Genomic DNA, 23883 nt, shown 5'->3' on the forward strand with positions numbered 1-23883 from the left:
CAGATTTATTTTTATTTTTTTAGCATGCCCAGTTTATGAGACTGCAGCAGTGGTGGGTGACAGCACTAGAAAAATATTGGGGGTGGGGAGGCATTTATGTGGGGCAAAGTGCATTTCTGGGCAGGGAGGCTTACATCTCACATGTTAGATTTCTGAAAGAGGAATAATGGGATAGTTTACAGGAAGTCTCTCCTCCTAAACATTGTTTTATCTGGAGAGTCGTATTGATTCTGAAGGAATTAAAAGTTCCCTTCCCCACAACAAATGGATGTGAGCCAGCTATTCTCTCTATATGAATATCCAGTTAAAGGGGAGGGGGGGCTTGGTTTATAGGGATAATTATGGGTGTGGCAGTTCCAATCAAGCTCCAAAAGGTGAGTAAATTCAGTGCCCCACAATGTTCACACACCATAAGGGCTTGAAAGCTGCTGTCCAGTCTGAGATAGAGTATTGGCCCATCAAAAAGCCTCATACAGAAGACAGGCCATCTAAAGAGACCTTTCCTGGAGACATTAAGTCCTATTTGGATGCAGAAATCCTTTTGTAAAGATGGGTGAGGAGACCCAACTGCAGTCTTGAGGGTTCATGTCTGCTATTCAAATCTGCTCCTCATAACTTAGCCATTTCCCCACGGTTTCAATAAAGAATTAACAGCCTTGTTGAGCAGGTGATTCTGAGCATTAAAATGCCCCTTCTAGCATGAGCAGTGCAAACAGGACACTTTGAGAAGCCATAGAAACTCCCTGGGTGACTCTGGGCCAGTCACATATCTCTCAGCCTAACCTACCTCACAGGGTTGTTGTAAGGATAAACATAACCATGTACACTGCCCTGGGCTCCTTGGAGGAAGAGCGGGACAGAAATGTAAAAATTACAAGTATTCTTTAAAGCGTATTTCCTTTAAGTACCCAAAAGCCTTTGAAGCCCATCACATTAATGCATTTCAGGCAGCTGTGCAATTGACCCCGTGAGGCAGATCAGTATGGTGATCTCCCTATTATAGGCAGGGTGGGGCAGGGCTGTGGCTGAAAGAGAGAGTGGATTGCTTAAGGCAAGCAAGTGAGGTCATGACACAAGTGAGAAGTGAACCAGGAACTTCCTGGTTCAAAGCCCCCACATTGAAGCCACTGGGCTCTTCTTTATGTGCATCTGGGAATCAACCCACCCCTGTCTCCAGGGTGGGTTGTTCTCAAACTCGGAACGACATTACCGCTGCAGAGGGAGGGATAACCTGGCTTTGGGGCAGAGGTGCACCTAGGTATGGTGGGAGCCTGGACCTAAAGGCCTTTTGCCTGCCACCCCCAGCCGCCTGATAAGCTGCAATACCCTATTATTATTATTATTTATATTTTAACATGCATTTGGAGGTGCCCCCCGCCTGGCCCGGCCAGGCCTGCAGAGGAATGGACCTCTGCCCAGAGGTCTGGTCTGAAGAGCGCCACTGCTTGGGACAGAAGGTCACTGGGATTTACCATCAGCCCCATAGCAAAGCCCACTGATCTGATTTCTGGCACAGCAGGGACAGACAGTTGGCCTTTTTGTCTTTCAGGGCTGCTTGAGCTCCATTCCATTTGGGGCAGCCCTTTCATGAGGCAAGATGAGGCAATCCCTTGAGGTGGCAAATTACAGGGGGGACAGCGTGGTGACAAGATTCTCCCCGCCACTGCCATCAGCACTGTTCTCTGGGGTCAATCTGACCCCTGCATACTTTGCAAGGGGGGCCCTCTTCTTGCACTCCTTGCATATGCTACAAGAAGCATGAGGAGAGAGGAGGAGGCCGCCTGCTTGCTACCTTCCCTCCTCCCTGCCCCTCAGGCACTTTCAAAGTTTGCAAGGGTCAGTTTCAAAACAGGGCTGGCCCCCATCAGGGCATGGGGCAAGGCACCATCTTGGACCTTGCCTCGGGCACGTTCTGAACATCCCAGTTCTGAACCGGGCACGTGTGTGGCAAAGACACCAGGGCGCTTTCCAGATTGCACGCTACAACAGTGTCACTACGTGTCCGTTGAGTGTGCTTCCGTCCTGCCGGTGTTCCGACATTGCAGCCCTCCGATGCCGTTCACATTTCCGATGCCTTCTTTCGGATTTTATCCTTGCGTCTTAGCCCCACGACGTTGCATGTGTGTCGCAAATAGATAGCTGTATTTTCCCGTTGCAGGAGGGTTGCGCAAGCCATTTGCGTTTTCAAAACAACCCTGCCAAGTAATCTGGAAAACGCCCAGGCAAAAGGATCACCCATGCTCGTTGGGAAAAACAACAGAACAAGAGCACCCTCTGGTGGCAATGTGGTGAGATGGCTTCTCTGCTTAGATACACACACACACACACACACTTACTTTCTTTGTAAATAGCACTTGGGCTAGACTCCAAGGTGAGTTGAGAAGGGCGGGGTTCCCAGGTGAGCCGATGGCAGCTGGATCTACAGGTACTGCCAGTCACACCCTCCATTTCCCAGCTGCTCTTCGCCTGCTGCCCCACCCCGGCCCCCCCAGCTACTGAAATCTCTGCCAAACATGTCAGTCGAGATCTGGGGAAGCACCAGCTGGCCTCATTCAACGATGGGGGGAGAGAGAATGAGAGAGAGATCTGCTGTAGAGGCCTTCCCATATCAGCCCAATTCTCTTTAATTTTGACTTCTCCTTCAGCCTCTTGTTATGGGCCAAACTAAACCCTGCCCTTGATGCTCACACCATAAGATTTAAGATGTGCCACCTCTATCCTGCCACGTTTCTTCACCGTCTCCCTTTTATTTCATTCGGATCCTTCTCACTGCCCTGTGCAAACACACTTGGCTGTACCAGCCCTCTCAGTTCCTTCTCGCCGTGGGTGTCTGCAGGGAGACCTTTCTATTTACACTTTGAAGTTCCACTTACTTCCTTTCCTCCCTCTGGCATCTTCCCCAGCCCTGCCAGGGCTGGCATCAAAGTCTGGATTGTTAGGCAGCTGCTGGGGGCCCAGTGCCAATCCCCACCCGCCCGAAATCACCTCTGTGCCCACCACAGCAGCAGGGACCCTGTGATGCTCTTGACCACCCCCTGGGAAGTTGCAGGGGCCTCCCAGAAGAGAACAGCTTTTGACAGCTGCCTAATAGGGCCAGGGTGGTGTAGTGGTGACACCACGCTGGGCTCCTTGGAGGAAGAGTGGGATATAGATAGATAGATAGATAGATAGATAGTGGGGAGCCTTGGGTAGAGGGTTCCAGGGCTATGGGGCCACCATAAATAAGGCCCTGTCACTTAGGGCGCAATAAAATGGCACAAGGTAAGTTGCAAGCTTTGTTTTGAGTTCTCCAGAACTCTTCTTCAGCTTGGAGGTGAAGCAAAACAAAAAGGGAGAAAGAGATTCGTTTTGAGTACCGGAGAGGCCCAGGGGGTTGACTGCTCACTTGAGAGTCGGCCCCTTAACCCTGCATCCTGTGTCAAGGTCGTTTCCCCCCAGTTAGCCGCCCCCTCAGTTAGAGTGTACTTTTTGTCAGTGCCGCTGCAGCCCGCTCCCAGAGCAATTGACCTCCCCTTTGAAAAGGTGCCTGTGGGAGGAGGAAATGGGGGGCAGGGTAGGAGGTGTTCCTGAACATGTAGCAAAAGCCCTTTGCGAGAGACAGTGGAGGCATTTTGCAGATTCATTTCGGTCAGGTCATGTTCTGCCTGCAAAACACCGCCTCCACTTCAGCTCACACAAAGGTCAAACTCCAGGGGCTTTAATTTTCACCACCCTCCCCAAGCCTTGGGGTTCCCCCAGCCATTCCCACCACCCCCTTTTTGTGCTCTGCATCCAGCCTGAAGAAGAGTTCTGGTGAACTCAAAAGCTTGCTGACAATCAGTCGCCTCCTATGGTTACGTCCCCCCACCCCCAGTGGCCCCGAACTGCCCTTGTGGCCCGTTTCGGAATCAGGTATCACAGGGGCCCAACCAACTTGCCCTTGGTTGTAACCCCGCCCCGCCCCCTGAGAAGGACAGGCAGCTTCTACACTTATGGCGGCCAACTTTCCTCCCCTGGTCAGGCTCCTCTGCCTTCCTGAACTGGTGCCCAACGTGGCCAGAACGGCGAGCCACTGCTGCTTCTCCTGGGCATGAAGCAACGGGCTAAATTCCCCCCTTTGCTGAATTTCCACCCGTCAAGGCGGGGGCGTTGGCAACCCTGGGCAGCAAAGAAACACACCATGCTACCGGGGCGGTGAATCATAATCAGGGCATGGGGGAGGAGGCACAACACCCTTTGGCAGACACCAGCGCCCGTCCAGTGCTGCTGCTGACGCTGCCTCGGGTTTGTGGCCAGTGTGTCGACTCTGTGGTGTGTTGTCAAGGCCTTTGCTTGGGGAGGCGGCGGCTGCTTCCTTTTCGGGTTGGTGGCTTCGTTGTTGATGGGGTTTTCTCCCCCCCCCTCCTTTCACCTCCACTGCTCTTTGGCTCTTGTGATTATTTTACCTTTTTCCTTCTTCCGTCCCCACCCTCCCTCCCCGGCTCTCTCCCTGACAGAGCACGGCGCCTCCTCAAACCTGCCGTCCTGGCTCTGCAGCTGGCACGCCACCTCGCCCTCTCCGCCATGGCCGCGCCACCCTGGCCGGCCCCTGCCAGCCTGAGCCTGCCTCGGTGGGTTTCTGCCCACCGCGCGCTGGACAAGGCCCTGCAGAAGCTGTCAAAGCTGCACCAGCTGGTGAGCCAGCCCCACCTGGGCCTCCGCAACAGCCCGCCCCACCTGCCTTACCTCCTGCCCCAGACCCACCAGCACCTGAGGGTCATCCGGGAGGCGTACGGGGCCGGCATTGCCCAGCTCTGGGAGGAAGGCTATTTCCGCATCTTCCTCACCAACCTGCTGGAAAAGGTCAAGCAGGCCGAGAGGCTCTTCAAGAGGCAGAAAGGGGAGGTTTTCCAGGAGCAGTCCGCCATCAGGTAAAAAACAGAGGGCCAAAAAATGGGGTTGGTTGCAGCACCGTTCAGGAGTCTTGCACGAACTCTCTAGGAGATTTCCCGCCCAGCTTGCTGCTGGGGAGCTCTGCCTGTGGGATTTCCGCCTGCCACGTGGCTGTTAAAAGCATAGCAGACCTGCCAGGGAAGAATAGAACAACGGTCGCAAGTAGCAAGCAACCCCAGGGCCAGACTGGGGGTATTGAGAGGGCAGTCGAATGTATGTAGGGAGGGCGCTGGGTTTTGAGCAGAATGAGTAAAGGATGGGAGTATTCACTGCTGCTGAGTGCAGCGGGATGCAGGGGCGCCCCACGGATGGGGCGCACCGGGAATATGCCCTGTTGCCCTGTGGGCCAGTCTGAGCCTGAGCAACCCTATTGCTACTCTGCAAGGAGGAACGTTGAGATTGTCTCTCAGCCCCCACTGGGCCACAACACAACCTCTGTGCCTTCGATAGCGGCCTGGCTGGAAGTAATTCAGCCAGCACTGTGTTCCCAAGAAAAAAGCTGCACCTCCTGAATTTCGGCCTGATAGGCAGCTTTTAAGACACAGAGCAGCTGCTGAGGAAAAAGGTGGGCATGTAATGCTTTTAGTCTCAATGCTCGGTTGTAACCAGTAACAGGAAAAAAGACACATTTTCTTCCCCTGAGTGCCTCCGTCCATTTCCTTTCCTCTGTTGTCTTCCACCCCTGTGTCAAATTTTAGATTGTAAGTGCCTCAGGGCAGAGGCCTCTCCTCTGGCATCAAAGCACCTTTCACACAGATGGTGCTGTATTAATTAATAACTGCTGAAGGGGACAGCCCTCAAAATCGAGAGCACCCCAAGGGTGAGACTGGGTCAGGATAGTTAAGAAAAGTAGATTGTTTTTAAGCCAGCAAGAGCCCCAGTCTGACAGAGCAGGAGTGGTCCTTTTCTGAGTGGTCCATTTCTGATCCACGTGGGAATAAAAAAATCATAAGATCCGTTTAAAAATATTCTTGTACTAAACCGTTTACCACCTTAAGTGGTGCAGCGGGGACATGCTTGACTAACAAGCAGAAGGTTGCCGATTCAAATCCCCACTGCTATGTTTCCCAGACGATGGGAAGAAACGCCTATATTGGGCAGCAGCGATCTAGGAAGATGCTGAAAGGCATCATCTCATACTGTGCGAGAGGAGGCAATGGTAAACCCCTCCTGTATTCTACCAAAGAAAACCACAGAGCTCTGTGGGCGCCAGGAGTCGAAATCGACTTGACGGCACACTTTACCTTAAACCAACGTTTCATGAAAGAGTGCCTTTCTCTACAGGATCCCCACCACTCATTAAGATCATTAGGAAGGGTCCGTCTTTGGGTGCTGCCGGTTCAACCGGTGGCAATCATGTATCATTTATTTTGTTTTAAATAATGTTTTAATTTTTCTGTTGTCGTTTATTTTAACTAATGTTTCTTTTAACTTTTTCTGTTTGTTTGTTTGTTTGCTTGCTTTGTTGTAGACCGCCAAGTCATGCTTGCTACCACAAGACAAATCTATGCTTGGGGCAGCAACAGGCCTTGGGGTGAAGGGGACCCCAACTGAAAAACAAGGTTAAAGGCTGTGGAGGAGAGCTGGTCTTGTGGTGTCAAGCATGACTGGTCCCCTTAGCTAAGCAGGGTCTGCCCTGGTTGCATATGAATGGGAGGCTAGAAGTGTGAGCACTGCAAGATCTTCCCCTCAAGGGATGGAGCTGCTCTGGGAAGAGCATCTAGGTTCCAAGTTTCCTCCCTGGCAGCATCTCTAAGATAGGGCGGAGAGAGGTTCCTGCCTGCTGCAACCTTGGAGAAGCCGCTGCCAGTCTGTGTAGACAATACTGAGCTAGATGGACCAAGGGTCTGACTCAGTATATGGCAGCTTCCTATGTTCCTATGATTCCACAGTCCAAAGAGGTGGGACAAGGGGAAGTCCCAGAGCAGGAAGTTTTGTATAGCAAGGGGGTGCTGAATGGGACTTCATAGCTCCGCAGAACTTTCTTCCGCCCTGCCAGGCTTGCCAACTGATCAGAAAAGTTGACACTGGGCTGGTGCTTATGCACTTAATAACACCAACCTGAGCTGCAGGAATCATAAAGTGAAGCATTCAATGGCACAGAGAGAAGCATTACCACTTGCTAACTTCTGCAGATCAGGCTGCACTTAGAAGGCACAGGAGCAGTGGCTGGTGAAAACGTTGGCAACTCTCACCTGCAGATCCAGTCTTTGTACTTTATTTTTCGTCCTCTTTATCAATTATGATAAGGCAGGTTCTCAGTAATCAGGGCCTCTCCCTCCTGTTCTTAAGATAAGACTGGGCTCTTTCCGGGCAGAGAGTTCCCTGGTACAAAAGAGAACTGAGAAACTGTTGCCCGGATTTTCAGGGCTTTTAGCTGTTTTATTGGTTTTATTGTGTTTTAATAGTTTGGTTTTAATTGTTAATTTGTTTTAATTGTTTTTATCATGTTGTGAACTGCCCTGAGCCATTTTGGAAGGGCGGTATATAAATCTAATAAATAAATAAATAGCCTTGATCTGGAACCAGGGTGACCAAAGGCTGAATATTTTCCCTGGGCTTTTAAATGCAATTTGATTCATGGCAATTAGAGGGCATGATGTTTACCTCCAGATCTGGAAAAGCTTCAGATGCTAATTTCTTCATAACAAGCTGCTCTGAAAGAAACAAGATCAGCAAGGTTGTTGGCAACCCCTTAATTTGAACCCACTGACCCCCCAGCTTTCCCACCCCACCCCACTCCAGCTCTCCCCTAACACACAAGCCCCACAACCTGTCAGAGATGCAATGTTGGGGAAAGCACTCTATCGGTTAAGTCTCTGCCTGCTGTACAGCTCTTAAAAGTAATCACACAAATCCTGCCCTCCCCCCCCCCAAATGGGGCTCTTCTTCTGTGTCTGGGTAACTATGCCTTTGGTAGCTGGACACACAAGCAGAAATTTAACTGATTAAATTCCACAGTAGCAAAACCTGCAAGAATGTTTTTGTTTTTAAGCAAGGGCTTTAAAACAGGGCTGTTATGCTGCTTCTTATCTATAATAGTGGCGTGCTGTTATCTCTAGGTGGTTTGTACATAATTTCAGATTTATATGATTGTTATGGCCATCAGTTAAGATAAGGAGAGGGATCGGGGTTGTGGTGGGCAGCTCGTTGAATGTGTTGACTCAAGGTGCGGCAGCTGTGAAAAAGGCCAATTCCATTCTTGGAATCATTAGGAAGAAGGTTGAAAATAAAATGGCTGATATTATAATGCCCTTATACAAAACAATGGTGTGGCCACATTTGGAGTACATTTGGAGTACTGCGTACAGTTCTGGTCACTGTATCTTAAGAAGGACATTTTAGAACTGGAAAAAGTACAGAAAAGGGCAATCAAGATGATCAGGGGTCTAGAGCTACACACTTGGTGCTATTTAGCTTAGAAAAAAGATGACTTCGGGGAGACATGATAGAGGTCTATAAAATCATGCATGGTGTGGAGAAAGTGGATAGAGAGAAATTCTTCTCCCTCTCCCATAACACTAGAACCAGGGGTCATCCCATGAAACTGGTTGCCAAGAAATTTAGGACTGGCAAAAGGAAGTACTTTTTCGCACAATGCATAATCAACCTATGGAATTCTCTGCCTCAAGATGTGGTGACAGCCAACAGCCTGGATGGCTTTAAGAGGGGTTTGGATAAATTCATGGAGGAGAGGTCTATCAATGGCTACTAGCCCAAGGGCTATAGGCCACCTCCAGTCTCAAAGGCAGGATGCCTCTGAGTACCAGTAGCAGGGGAGTAACAGCAGGAGAAAGGGCCTGCCCTCAACTCCTGCCTGTGGCTTCCAGCGGCATCTGGTGGGCCATTGTGGGAAACAGGATGCTGGACTAGATGGGCGTTGGGCCTGATCTAGCAGGGCTGTTCTTATGTTATGTTCTTAACAGCATTTGATTGACTCATTAATTTATCCACCTTGCCTCTTTCTCCACAGGAGGAATCTGACCAAGCTGTCCTTGATCTTCAGCCACATGTTGGCCGAACTGAAGGCCCTGTTTCCCGACGGGCGTGACCACGGGGGCAAATACCAGCTCAGCAAACCAGAGGCGCAGACCTTCTGGAGAGAGACGTGGGGCACACGGTGAGGCATGGAAACTCTCCTTGTAGACCTGGTTTTCCATTCTTCCTCCACACATCAGGACTTCCCCGCTTCTGCTGCACTCAGCCTGCAAAAAAGACTCTGCTCCCATCCAGGGTATATAATTATGTGGGAAAGACCCCAACCTCACTGAGCTTCCTAACTTCCTCCCATTCTAAGATCTCCCTTCCTGGTTCTTCAAACAACCTGAACCTGTTTTCTTACCTCCCTAGTAGTTCTGTCTCTGCACATGCTTCCCCCGCAAGTATACTAGACCCCTTAGCTTTGGCAAGCATTTCTCTACTTCCTGTTGCCGCCATTTTGTTTGGCATGAAAACATGGCCGACAGCAAAAGAGGAGAATATCTGAGGGACTCAGCAACTATACACCCTCCTAGCGTTGTGTCTTTGCACCGCTTCCCTAAAACTGATAACCCAGTTGCAGGGGTGCACAATTTCGGCCCTCCAGCTGTTGAACTACAGCTCCCATCATTCCTAGCCATAGTGGCCAATAGGGATGATGGGAATTGTAGTCTACTAACAGCCAGAGGGCTGAAGTTGTGCAGTCCTGCCCTATCCCCTCAGACCTGATATATTCCTTCCTACCAAAATCTGTCCCATTACTTCAGTACTTAACATTAGAACGATCTCACTGGGCCGGACGGATCAAAGGTCTCATCTAGAGCAGCCAGCCAAATCCTTCAGGATCTGGTACTTTGAGGTATACTGCTCCTGTACATAACAGTTCCACTTGGCTAATGGACTTAGCACCCAGCCCCACAGCCGTTCCATAATTATCCATCTGATAATTGTACATTGATTGCTTCTTTCACTTCCCTGAGGCCTTCCAGAAGCACTGTGTACCTCTTATCCCCAGGACACATCTTTTAATCATCATTCTGTGTTTTCCCGGGGAACCCTGGAGTTCAGTAATTAGGCAATTAGTGATCTCTTAAGGACAGATCTCACCAAACTACAACCCCCAGAATTCTTTGGGGGGAAGCCATGACAGTTAAACGGCTATCACTCTAGGCCTGGGGTGCTCAACTTCGCCCCCACCCCTGCAGTTGGCCTACAGTTCCCATAATCCCTTGCTATAGGCCACGGTGGCTGGGGGTTATGGGAGTTGAAGTCCAAAAACCGCGAGGTGGAGGGGCAAAGTTGAGCAGGCCTGATCTAGGCAGCGTACATGTTATTTTAACTCTGTATACTGCCTAGAAATGCACATATCAAGAGGTATCAAAATATGATAGATTGGTGAAACCATTATAAGTTTGTTGTGTGGACATGCTTCACCTCAGGCTGATTACAATAGGGGTTCCCAGCCTTGCACCTCTTTGGCTATTGTGGCTTGAGAAGATGGTAGCTGTAGTCCAACATTTGCGGACTCTCCGCAAATGATGATAGGAGTCGTAGTTGCAACCTCTGGGGAGCCAAGGTTGGAGATCCTTGCTCTAAAACATCACTTTTGTGAACCGCCTACAGCCTTCGGAGTCAGGCAGTACATACATTAAATAAATAAAATACGTAAATAAATAATTCTGAATTTAGGATCTGGATCTGTCAACTTTTCTACTTTTGTGTCTCTGCAGGAGCCTGGTATCCTGGGCTGAGTTTCGAGAAGGACTCCATCGGGTCCACCCCGTTGATTCCGGCTCAATGGCCATAGCGCTGAGATCCACCATCGACCTCACCTGCAACGGGCACATCTCCATATTCGAGTTTGACGTTTTCACCTGCCTTTTCCAGGTACATCCAAGAAGGGGGAGGGGAAGAGACTCTTTGCATTGATTAGCCCTGCAAAATGAACATTTTGCCAAAAATTCAATATGCCGAGAGACACAGTGTGGGGGGGGGGGGCGGGGCGGGGCGGGGGGCGGAGAAAGAAATATGTGGGATGGGGATGTGTTATGTTGTGTGCTGAAATGTTTCTGCTAATGCATATTTGCGTAAATATACCTGTTTTATGTGCTTACATGCTTGGGAGTTTAGTTGTTTGTGCCCTGAAAAACCCACTTGTTAAAAATACTCTGTGTGTGTGTGTGTGTGTGTGTGTGTGTGTGTGTGTGTGTGTGTGTGTGTGTGTTGGGGGATGATGCCTAACTTGCAGGGTGGAGGGCTCCAAAGGCCTTTAGGTCCAGGCTCCAAAATTACTTAGGTGCACCTCCGCTCTGATCTGCTGTGCCCTCAACCCGATCTGCCCCCGAAACTGCTCCTACCTTCAGAGGAGAAAACATCCAAGCACTTCCAGCTGTGCTAAGCTTGTATGTTTCCCTTCCACCACAGCTCACAGCAGCTTCAGCGGGGATAGATTTGGACTGAGGAATCAGCATGGAGCAAAGAGGTCCACCACCTCCAACCACCACCACGGCTACCTCCTCCTGTGATCCAAATGTTAAACCCCCTCCCTTTCACGAATGCTTTTTGAAAAAGAAAACAGCCTTTGCTAATGCCCTAAGGACAGTAGGGGGCACAGATGCCACCTCTCTGGTTTACTGTCCTTGCTGAGCTGACAGATAGAAATGTAGCAGCCAACGCATTTCCCAGCATTTCTTTCTCAGCTTTGCATGCTAAATTCCTGTCTTTCAGAAAGCAGAGCCAGTAAAACAAACTTTAACCAAACAAAGTTTGAAAGGTGTGGCAGCCGTCTCTAATGTTTACATCTTCCCATTTTGAAATGTACAACTTAGTATTGGGGTGGGGGGGAAAGGAACTCTGACTTTTAGTAAGTTCTGCAACTTATTAACAGACTTCCTGGCCATTTCTGGCAACCAAAGAATACTCTGAATCGCTCCCCTCCACCCTGTGGACGATGTTCTGTCTTTTTGCAGAGTTGCTATCTACCTATAGCAAGAACTGCTGGCCACATGAGCAGGATGTGGCTGCTTCAGGTCCATCACTCAAGGCGTGGGCGGAGGAAGCAGGGGGTCAGCAGCTTTAGCTGGGGGAGCAAAGTTTCCGTTTCTAAAAAGTAAAGAAGGCTTGCGATCTTTCTGTTCAGGTTTAATTGAGCAGGGTGTTTCTGTTCAGTGGTGTTCTTTAAACAAGAAAACCGGGGGGGGGGGGGACACAACAACCGGAGGATCTACGGAAGTAACAGATAATTGCACAAACAAAAGAATTTCTGGAGACATTATAGAAAGAAGAGTTTCTTCCTTCTTGCATATAAACTTGAAATACTGGGGGCGGGGGGGGGATTGCAGTGATGCATCCTGATATCCAGTCATAGCTATGCAAATTGTTTAAACATTTTGTTACATGTACACGGGATTTCCCAGCTCGATCCCACTGTATTCTTCCAAACAAATAGAACCAGACCTGTGGTGTTCTCGTCTTTCTATAAAACATATTAAGAACATAAGGACAGCCCTGCTGGATCAGGCCCAAGGCCTATCTAGTCCAGCATCCTGTTTCCCACAGTGGCCCACCAGATGCCGCTGGAAGCCTACAGGTAGGGGTTCAGGGCATGCCCTCTCTCCTGCTGTTACTCCCTTGCAAATGGTATTTACCTTCATCTTGCCTCTGAGGCTGGAAGTGGCCTATAGCCACCAGACTAATAGCCATTGATAGACCTGTCCTCCATGAGTTTGTCTAAGACCCTTTTAAAGCCATCCAAGCTGGTGGCCATCACCACGTCCCATGGCAAAGAATTCCATAGATTAATTATGCGCTGTGTGAAAAAGTACTTCCTCTTGTCAGTCCTAAATTTCCCGACCTTCAGTTTCATGGAATGACCCCTAGTTCTAGTGCTGTGGAAGAGAAAGAAAAATGTGTCTCTGTCCACTCGCTCTACTCCATGCATAACTTTCTATACCTCGCTCATGTTTCCCCTTAGTTGCCTCCTTTCCAAAGTAAAGAGCCCCAGATGGTGTAGCCTAGCCTCCTAAGGAAGGTGCTCCAGGCCCCTGATCATCTTGGTTGCCCTCTTCCCAATCCCACCCCCATATTATTTCATTTTTTGACACTGAGAGTTATTTTCATCAGACAGCAAGGTCCATGTGTCCTTTTAAAGGTAAAACCAATTCAGGCTAATCTGGACTGATCGCGTTGTGTAAATAAGCTCGTAGTAAAAAGAACCACTTTAGGCTTCATCAGGAGTAGACTTTGCCAGCTTGTAGGACTGCCCCAAATTTTTTGCCTGTTTTGTTTTTGGGCACTGAAAATAGAGCTTTTAGGGCAAGGGAGGGTGTGTTCCTGTCCATGTGTCCATGTTCAGATGCACTAGAAACAAGATGAATCCATCCCGTCACTCTGTCCAAGAGTTAAATGTTGGAAGGGGAGAAAGCACAGCTCAGAATAACCATTTCAAAAACTCATGAAAGGGCAAAAAGGGGCAATTTTGGCCTTTCGTGAAAGGTGTCTGCTGCCTGAGTAAACCAGGACTTGACCTGAAAAATGGAGACTGCATATTCAGTCAGTGATCTGGGAATGGTTTCTCTACTCAGATGTTTACAGATTTCATGCCATAATATTGTGCTCTGTGTTCCCATTCTGTGCATGAGCTGGCTGGGGTGGTCAGTATCATCTGGGAGGAGGAATGTGTTATGCCACTGTGAAAAGCTCAAGAGCCATGCTGGGGAAGAAAGGGGAAAAAAAAAAAACTGGGTTCCATCCCAGGCACAGGTAGCTGTGTGACAGAAGTATGAGGCTGCCACCTCTTTCTCAGAGCACGTCCATTTTCTCCTTATCACCTATGAATGGGGAACTATTTTCCGAATCTCCATCTTGGTTCAACTTGGAGCATTTTCAGGATAGGTCCCTCAAAAACAGCTGCTGGGGATGGGGTGTTACCTCATAGCCATTGTCTGAAACTAGTGGTTCCTGGCCTGCTCCTGACTTTGCCTCCTTACCCCTGCAGCCATGGCGGACCCTGCTTAAGAACTGGACGTACCTCGCAGTGACGCACCCGGGGTACATGGCCTTCCTCACCTATGATGAAGTCAAGGCACGGCTGCAGGCATACAGCAGTAAGCCCGGCAGGTAAGACAGCGCCCCCTGTTGGCACCCCCTGAGCAGGGTTGGTCTGCCACTATGGAACTGGACTCCTCCGGGATAGATGTAACAGGATATCGGATATGCTCCAGTCTTTCTTTCTTTCTTTCTTTCTTTCTTTCTTTCTTTCTTTCTTTCTTTCTTTCTTTCTTTCTTTCTTTCTTTCTGGCCACCTCCTGCTCTAAATACTGCCCTCCAGGGGCGCAATTAGTTCCCACAGATGACAATGATGGTGGCGAATATTTATATACCGCTTTTCAACAAAAGTTCCCAAAGCGGTTTACAATGGCTCCCTTAAAAAAGAACCTGAAAAAGAAACTTAAGACAGATGCCAGCAACAGCCGCTGGAGGGCATCGCCTCTTGCCTGTGGGCTTCCCGGAGGCCTCTAGTGGGTCACCGTGTGAAACAGGATGCGGGACTAGGTGGGCATCCTTGGGCCTAATCCAGCAGGGCTGTTCTTATGTTCTTATGTGCTGGGGATGGATAGGGCCAGTTGCTCTCCCCCTGCTCAATAAATAGAATCGACACATTTTAAAAGGGGCCTCTTTGCTCAGTTAGGAGGGGCCCCACAGACAGGCTCTATACAGGTCACTCTATTTCCTCAACAGTAGGCTATTAGCAGCTTCGCAGGTCAATTTCAATCCGAGAGATGGTATGCGGGGGCGGGGGGGGTGTACAGTAGTTCACCCCCCCCACGCATGCCGTGGTGCTGCTCCTGTGTCCTTCACTTGGGACTGCTAACTAATAAAAACTTAGGGATCCTCTGAATTGCATCAAGTTTGGCCCTTGCATATAGGGTTCCAAAAACACCACAACTTCACAATCACTATGCCTTTCTCTGGGTGCTTGCAACATAGGACACCTACTGCCCTCTTCTGGCATCCTGAAGAACTGCACACCGTCCTCCTCTCACATTTCTGGCTCATGCATTCATATTACACTGCCCCCTTACGGTGTCTCGGAGAACAGCAAGATAGGCTGTGCCCCAACAGCCCAGCAGAACCATTTTAAGGCAACCTGGCAAATAAGTCTGTACAAGTTACTAGTCCATATAGGACTGTTCTACAATATAGGTTGATGCACCTGTGTTAGTCACCTGTAGCTCACTGATGCTATAAAAAGGAGGATGTGTGCAGGAGAGGGGTTGAACCAGGGACCTTCTGTATGCAAGCATACAGATACTCTTCCACTGGGCAATGGCCCCATCCCCTAAGGGGAATGTCTTTCCGTGCTCACAGGTAGTCTCCCATCCAAATGAAAACCAAGTTGGGCCCTGCTTAGCATAGAGAACAATTCATGCTCACCACCCCAAGAAAAGCTCTCCTCCTCTGTCTGGCCACTGTGGCTGGGGATGATGGGAGCTGTAGTCCCCAACATCTTGGGACCCAAGGTTGCGAACACTTGCTCTACAGAATCCCCACAGTACTGACCATCTGCTTCTCTCTGCACCCCACTCTTCTCTTTCTCAGCTATATCTTCCGACTCAGCTGCACCCGTCTAGGCCAGTGGGCCATCGGCTACGTGATGGAGGATGGCAGTATCTTGCAAACCATCCCACAGAACAAGCCACTCTTCCAGGCACTCATTGACGGACAGAAGGAGGGCTTGTGAGTGACGGGGTTCAGGGAAACGGGTGGTGATGGAGGTGTAGCTAGTATTAACCTGCCGGGCCCTTAACAACATGGAACCATCTCTGCCCATGTGAACCTACTCCAGCCCCAAGATTGGCTGTCTGCCCCATCCTTTCTCAAACAAGCACAGGTGGATTCCAAGGACAGGGTCTTTTCAGTGGTGGTTCCGCAAGTGTTTTGGAATTCTCTCCACAAGGCAGTCCAAAAGGTTCTCTTTCTTCCTGCTTATCTTTTGGCAGGCTTCTGGTGGAAGATCTCAAATTTGGGTCTCCAGCTATTGCTGGGACTACAGCTCTCAAGGCCATTGTGGCTGGGAAAGATGGGAGTTGTAGTCCAGCAACATCTGGGAATCCAAGATTGAGAACTCCTGGTAGGAGAGATTTCCGGCTGCTTTAATTGTTTTTATTCTTTTGTAGTGCTTCTGGCTGTTTGATAATATTATATTTGGGGGCTGACTTTTTATCAAATCCCCGCGGGTATGTTTCCCAGACTATGGGAAACAGCTATATCAGGCAGCAGTGATATAGGAAGATGCTGAAAGGCATCATCTCATACTGAGCGGGAGGAGGCAATGGTAAACCCTCCTGTATTCTACCAAAGACAACCATAGGGCTCTGTGGTCGCCAGGACAGGTCGACACCGACCCAACGGCACACTTTACCTTTTTAAAAAAATTTTAATGTTTCCTTATGATTGGTTTTGATATTGGTAGGCTGCTTTGGTTGAGTTTGCAGAAAAGTGAGATACAAATTAATTGAGATCAATGCATCAATTGTGAACAGATTGCCAAGGTGGCTCTAACGAGCTTCATTTCATCTCTTCCTGCAGTTACGTGTATCCAGACGGGAAGAACACAAATCCCGACCTGAAAGAGCTGATCGAGTTGTCGCAAAACAGCCGAATTCAGGTCTCCCAAGTAAGTTCTTCCCCTACACTACTCCTAAAGCCACAGTGCAGTCTACTGCTCTCTCCCAAAATAACCACCACACTTATGCCCCAGCCTTTACAATAAGAAGAGGAAATCCTCTGAAACCTTTGGCCCAGGACCCTAGTTCCCTTACTCTGTTGTTGGTAATGTCACGGCTTCAGGGTTATATACAGATCCATGGCAGGGCACTAAACACAGGCCTACAGCAGGTTTTCTCCTAGTCCAAGAGACGAGAGAGAAAGCGAAGACTGAAGGCTGGACTGACCCAAGGGGACAGTCCACAGTTAATTCACATGTGCTTTTTCATGCAAGTATAGGAAGCTGCCTTATACTGAGTCAGACCATTGGTCCATCCTGTTCAGTATTGTCTACACTGACTGGCAACAGCTTCTCTAAGGTTTCAGGCAGGAATCTTTCCCAGCCCTACCTGGAGACCCCAGTGGCTGAACCAGGGGCACAGCAAGGTTGACGTGGCCCTGGGATAAAAGCAAAGATGGGATCCTGCCTCCAACAATGCCTTCAGCTCCCCTCTCCTTGCTGCAGAAGAACAGGGCGTGGTGAAAAACAAAACCATCTCAGCCTGCTCTCCTCTCACTGCTATGCAAATAATACCAGTACACACCCCAGCAAACAAACGCTTTCACACCCTGGCTCAGAAATATATATATTTAAAACTTCTAACTATTGTAATCCCCTCATATATATTCATACAACATCAACAGTGAAGAATGAAGTCTGAACTGTTGTCCAGGCCCTGCCGGTCAGGTGCCCAGGAACATCCCCTCGCCACACACACACACACACACACACACACACACACACACACACACACACAGCCCATGTTCAATAATGAGGCCCCTGGATTGAACCTGGGAACTTCTGCATGCAAAGCAGATGCTCTACTACTGAGCTAAAGCCCTTTTCCTCCCACCTGGAGGCTTTACAGACAGGCCTGTTCCCCCGAATCTCCTCCGGAAGAGAGTGTGTGTGTTCTCACACCAGCCAAATTTACCCCAAAGTCCCTTCAAGATCCTTGGACCCACGCTACACACAAATCAGGCTTTGTCTTCTGGATTCTAGCCTATCTCTATGTATTTCCAGGTTTTTTAAAATGCTGGTTTTAAGCGACTTTCTCTGAAAACGCTGGAGCAAATAGGGAGAGGCAATGATAGTAGAATCATTAGCATGATAAGAGGGATGCTCTCTTTAGAAATGCAGATGTAGCTCTTTAGACATCTCTCTCTCTCTTTCCATTGGCTAGAAGGAAAAAACGGAGGCATGCGATGTGAACTTGCACCAAAACAAAACCCGAGAGCAGAGGGGAGGGGCTGCTTCCCTCAATGCCACCAGTGTGATTGGCTTCGCTCAACATTTACCCCGCACTGTAGCACTGCAAACGAGGTTTCCCTTGTAGGATGTACTTCCACCCAACCGCCCCCATCATTTCAACCTCTTGCCCTTTTCTCTGCTTCTCCTCCAGGAACAGTTTGAACTCTACTGCCAGGTGGGCTCCACTTTCCAGCTCTGCAAAATCTGTGCTGAGAACGACAAGGACGTCCGGATCCAGCCATGTGGGCATTTACTCTGCCGGGGCTGCCTTGAAGCATGGCAGGTGGGCCCCTGACCTTTCCCTGGCTGCCGGCCCCCACAGCCCTGCATGGCTGGGCTTGACCTCATATTTAGATGGCCACATAGAAAGCTGCCATATACTGAGTCAGACCATAGGTCTATGTAGCTCAGTATTGTCTACACAGACTGGCAGCGGCTCCTCCAAGGTTGCAGGCAGGAGCTTCTCTCAGCCCTATTTGGAGATGCTGCCAGGGAGGGAACTTGGAACCTTCTGCTCTTCCCAGCAGCTCCATCCTCTAAGGGGAATATCTTACAGCGCTCACACTTCTGGTCTCCCATTCATATGCAACCAGGGCAGACCCTGCTTAGCTAAGGGGACAAGTCATGCTGGCTACCACCACACCAGCTCTCTTTAAAAAAAGTTAGTTTGGCCACTTTGTGCATCATGTACAATCTAACATCTCTCATCTATCTTCTCCTTCCTGTTTCTTTATTGCTTCCCTTTATTCCAGACTTCTTTCCTCTGACGTTTTTGTACCAAGATAGTTTGCTCATACAAAGGGGAAATTTCTCTTTGCCCGTTAATATTCAGTTCTTGCAGATGCTTTGGAAAAAGTATAAGTTGCTTCCTCTTTGTCCGATTTCCAAGCTGAAAGATCTTCCCCTGTGCAGATCTTGGATCCTGAACCCTGCTCACACATCATGTTCAACACATGTTCAATCTATGTACAGAGTAACATGATTGTTTTATCGGTGCATGAGTCCAGTTATTCACATGTTACTTTCATTGCTGGTCTCTGACTGTAATAATAAATCCATTCATTCACATGTTACTTTCCACATGCACGCACAGCGGGATCTAACATTAACTGAGCAGACGTTAAAAAAAACTTGTGAGCACCAGCATGTGTGCACGCCTTATAGGGAACACTGCTCCCTGGCTGTTCTATCTGGCACCACTCTATGACGCCTGATATGACTCTTCAGGTATTTCCTGTGCTGGGTCAGAATCTCTTCCTTTCTTCAGAGAGCAGATGGAAATATCTCTCTCTCTCTCCTTACCTCTCCATTATGTAGTTCTTTACATTAAGGATTAGATTCTTTCCTATCCAAAGGTGTCCTTCACCAATAAATCTACTTAGTGTGTTATTCTACAAGAATCTCCACGTGTCTTCCCTAAATAGCTGCAACAACTAAACTCTGAATTCTACTCTGTAACTGGAGTGGGCAGCTTCTTCAGTGCTCTGCTAATTAACGTGGGGGTAAAAATTACAACCCACAACAGTGCTGACCTTTAAAACAAACACAGGTACCATCAGTCCCATGAAAATGTATCCCTCCATAGAGAGATCTGTACACGAGCACAATATTTTGTTTTGTTTTATTTAGAAACTGCCTAACACCGAAATCTCAAAGCGGTGTACAGAACTTAAAACAATAAATAAAACTCCACACAAACAATTAAGACCATTTTTAAAGTCATAAAACTTTAAAGGTTGTTTCAACAGAAAACATAGCATGTGTGAGTAGCCCCTTTATTCTCTTGTGATCCATACTAACCCATTCTATCCTGAAATGTAGACATCACACATCTTTGGGTGCTTTTCTGTATCTCTGTCCCTGGGGTCTGGTTTCTCCTTCCTGTCCCCATCTTCAAGCTGGGTGGGAGGGAGCACATCTGGACTTCTCTGCTTCCTTTCCACCAGCTCTCTGAAGCGCACACTTGCCCCTTCTGCCGCTGCAAGATCTGGGGCCACGAAGACATCCTCATCGACCCCTTCAGCTACACAGAGGACCGCCCTGGTCTGGAGGAAGAGGGCGATGAAGAGGACCTGGAGGATGTGGAGGCGGTGCTCCAGCAGCTGGCTGTCATGCGCAAAGACCAAGGGGTCAGTGACACCCACAGGGCTGGCTGGGACTCCTGACCGTTGCCAGGGTGGGGGCTGTGTGTGTAAGTGCGCAAGAGCGAACATGATATTCCTGCTGAGAAAGAGGTTTATTCTCTGTTGTTGTTGTTGTTGTTAATGGGGGGGAAATTATATACCGCTTTGTAACTAGAAGCTCTCAAAGTGGTTTACATAGCAAAAGGTCTGAGCAAATGGTCCCCAAAGAGCCCACAGTCTAACCCTAAGTGGAAACTGATTGTGAGCTCTTTGGGGACAGAGATCCATTTGCTCATACCTTGCACAGTTAGTTTAAATGGTGGCTCTGCAGCAGTGCAGATGGGAGTTGTAGTCCAATGATATCTGGGGACCCACCCCTCCTGTATTCTACCAAAGGAAACCACATGGCTCTGTGGTCGCCAGGAGTCAACACCAACTCAAGGGCACAACTTTAGCTTTACCATTAAGAATCCCTGCAGTGCTAGGCTTCCAGGACGAAACCTGGGACATCCCTTGGATTTCTCAAAGCATTAAAGTCTGTGTGTTGTGGTAAAGTGTTGGACTGTGCGTGCAGCGACCTGGGTTCAAACCCCTGCTGGACTCTGAAGCATGCCAGGCCGCCAGCTGCGCTGAGCTGCGCTGAGCTGCGCTGGTTTTTCTCGTTTGCCGTTTTCAGTGGCGGCGGCGGCGTTTCCTTTGAATTTGACTCACTACCTTGAAGGGCGCTTGGTGCAAAAGGGGACTGAAGCATTTTCATGAAATGAAATAGACAGTCAGCTGTGTTCCTTGCCCCCCCCCCCAGAGGAAGAATTCCACTCCCACCCCAAGCTTGGACCCGGAGACGTTGCAGACCCCGCCAGTACCCCCTCGGCTAGACCTTCTCCAGCGGCAGAAGAGGGGATCCCCTCCCAGTGCTGACTACCAAGTAAGTAACACCCGCAGGCAGGAACGGCTCATCCTAAGGAGCTGGTGGGGAGGGGAAAGGGGCCTCAAATGAGGCTCAGACGCCTCTGGTTCCTGGCCGCTCCAGATACTCCTCTCTCTCTCCCACCCTGCCCCAGCATAAATGAGAGCCATGCTGTCTTCAGGCAGGCCATTTGTCCGGTAGAGCTGCCCAGGCTGCCTGACGAATAGGCAGCCTGCAGGCAGCATGGCTCTCATTAATGCCGGGCGGGATGGGAGAGGGGCCAGATCTGCCAGGAACCAGAGTGTCTCATTTAGCACATACACACCAGCTCTGTAGGGCATGCAGAAGGTTCCAAGTTCCCTCCCTGGTAGCGTCTCCAAGAGAGGGCTGAGAGAGATTCCTGCCTGCAACCTTGCAGAAGATGCTGCCAGTCTGTGAAGACAATGCTGAGCTGGATGGGCTAAGGGTCTGACTCAGTATATGGCAGCTTCCTATGTTCCTAGGACAGGCTGCTACTGCCCCCAGGCACAGGACGGTGCCAGCAGGTTTCTGATGGGTCGTTTGACTTCGGCTGCTGTGGTTGTGGGGAGGGTTGTTGAGGAGCCTCTGGCCATGAGCATGTGAATGTTCTCCAGGATTGCCTGTTGAGCACAGTGGGCAGAACCCACCCCAGTGCTGCAGAACTACACAGTTGTCTTCACAGACTGGCAGCGGCTTCTCCAAAGTTGCAGGCAGGAATCTCTCTCAGACCTAGCTTAGAGATGCTGCCAGGGAGGGAACTTGGAACCTTCTGTTCTTCCCAGAGCGGCTCCATCCCCTGAGGGGAAGATCTTGCAGTGCTCACACCTCAAGTCTCCCTTTCATATGCAACCAGGGTGGACCCTGCTTAGCTAAGGGGACAAGTCATGCTGGCTACCACCAGACCAGCTCTCCTCTCTCTTCCGCTCCCTGTGCAGGGCTCTGCCCACTGGATCCATCATCGCCCCTTGCCAAGCCTGCCCGAGGCCGGCCCCACTTCATCGGTCCCCTGGGATGCCCCGCAGGCCTCTACACAGCAGCTGACTTGATTGCAGGGCGAGGCTGTGGAAGAGACGGGTGAGTCAAGGGCACATCAGCAAGTCAGCAGATGAATCAAAGCTTTGTGTTGATTAATAGAGGAGGGGAGGTATGTTTGTTCTTTTGTCCAAGGAACTCACAAGGGTGAAGGATGTGTGGATGGCTGGGCAGACCAGATCAAGCTCCATCCAGTGGCAGAAGTCCAAAATGGAGCAGGAGGAGGAGGAGGAGGAGGAGGAGGAGGAGGGAGGAATCAGTCTGATGATCTCTTGCATCGGGGCAACTTCTGTTGTGCCAGAATGTGCAAGTTTTCAGTTACACAGAAGGCTCCATCAGGAGCTATTCTGACCAGTTATAGGTTACTGTGTCTCAGCCTTGCCTACCCTGCAAGGTTGTTGTGCATCTAAAATGCTGCTCAAAATGCTTGGCAGTTTGTGCTTCATTTGTTCCCAACAGCAATCCTGTGAGGCTGACGAGGCTGAAAGGGAGCAACTTACCCAAGCTCCCTGCCAGTGAGCTGGGGGTTTGGACCTGGGACTCCCCTGTCCAGTGATCATCTGCTACACCACACAAGAGGAGTCCTGTGTAACTCAAAAGCTTGCATATTCTAACACCAGCAGAAGCAAATAAGGAACAGGTGTCAGATATCACACTGCTTTGTGTTTCCATGTGATTTGCCCCACTGGTATCTTTTGCAGCACACTGGTCTTCTGTGTGCAGCATACTGTAGGTTGATTTGTGGAGGGGGCTGGCAGGGAGGAGGGCTCTCTTGCAATATAAGATAGTACTTGTTGGTGAGCTGATTCCCCCCCCCCCCGGATTCCCTCCGTGCTCAGTGATTCCAAGAAGGCTGGTTCAGCCAAGGCTTCTCCTTTTCTCCAGCTCACAGCCATGAACCACACGGGACCTCCCTTGCCAAGAATGAAAGCTGCTGGCAAAACGTTTGTTCAGCCAATCTGAGCACCTTTCCAGACACGTGACTTTCCCAGCAGAGACTGCCTGGACCACCTCGCCTAAGCAAGTACTTCCATTCTTGGGAAACCCACTCATCAGGCAAACCATTCTTGCTGGGAAATGGTGATTCTTATCCCAGCCAGTGCCACAGTCGAGTTCCGCTCCCTGTTTTAGTGCAACATGACAGGTGTGCTAACATCAAGGGCTCCTATTGGACAGTGACCATGCCGTCACTGCTAACAAGTCCATTCTTTGCATATCCATATCCGTTTCAGCGGCCTAACAACTTTTAATTGCCTTTCAGCCTCCCTTTCTTTTGGGAGGCTGGGCGTTTGCACTCTCCAGAAAGGAGGGTGCTGGTTTTTATTTCAGAAGTTCGGGGGCCAGGGCAGAATCTGGCCTGCCAGGAGCAAAAAATACGAGTTTACTGGTTTTTCAAAGGTCTCAGACATCATGGTTTAATGGACTGAACTGGTGGTGTACTGGTTATGTCCACAAGGTGGTGCCAGCACTCCAGCAGCAGAGACTGAATATGCTTCCAGTTTGGAAAGAAGTGTATAAATTTTTTTTAAAAAAAAGAATTTCTTTTAAATATTCCTATTTTATTCTGGATGCTGATTAATGTTTGGATTTCTGGAGCATGTGAATCAAGATGTCAAATATTAAATGTTGCAAGCTGATTTGTGCTTTTCAGAAAGTTATCAAGAAGAGTTCAAGTACTGCTAAATTTCACAGGCAACTTCTTCAAAAGTGATCAAGATTTAAGGCTGCCACCTCTTTTCACTGGCCCTGCTCCTGTGCCTTTAACAGCAGCCTGAGAAGGAGAAAGTAAACAGGTGAAACATTTCTTTTCCCCACCACGGGCCAGGAAAAGCTTTCTCAGCTTACATTTTTAAACGCAAGGCTACCACTCGGGAACAGGCGTGGGAGCAAGA

General features: G+C 49.4%; 1 protein-coding gene across 2 annotated transcripts; it reads left to right on the forward strand.

The window, feature by feature from the left end:
• Positions 1 to 2408: 2408 nt before the first annotated feature.
• On the forward strand, positions 2409 to 23628 carry CBLC (Cbl proto-oncogene C). Of its 2 annotated transcripts, none has more exons than XM_053268052.1 (12): positions 2409 to 2425; positions 4476 to 4889; positions 8885 to 9031; positions 10620 to 10776; positions 13886 to 14007; positions 15490 to 15627; positions 16480 to 16567; positions 18060 to 18191; positions 19855 to 20037; positions 20834 to 20956; positions 21895 to 22033; positions 22877 to 23628. In XM_053268052.1, the coding sequence occupies exons 2-11, from the start codon at positions 4543 to 4545 to the stop codon at positions 22003 to 22005; spliced, it is 1548 nt and encodes a 515-aa protein (XP_053124027.1). In that variant the 5' UTR covers positions 2409 to 2425; positions 4476 to 4542; the 3' UTR covers positions 22006 to 22033; positions 22877 to 23628. The 2 variants fall into 2 exon arrangements, with proteins under 2 accessions (XP_053124027.1, XP_053124026.1); XM_053268051.1 differs by lacking the exon at positions 2409 to 2425 and adding an exon at positions 4254 to 4341.
• Positions 23629 to 23883: the final 255 nt, after the last annotated feature.

Source organism: Hemicordylus capensis, chromosome 7 (genome assembly GCF_027244095.1).
Source record: "Hemicordylus capensis ecotype Gifberg chromosome 7, rHemCap1.1.pri, whole genome shotgun sequence".
NCBI classification, from domain to species: Eukaryota; Metazoa; Chordata; class Lepidosauria; order Squamata; family Cordylidae; genus Hemicordylus; species Hemicordylus capensis.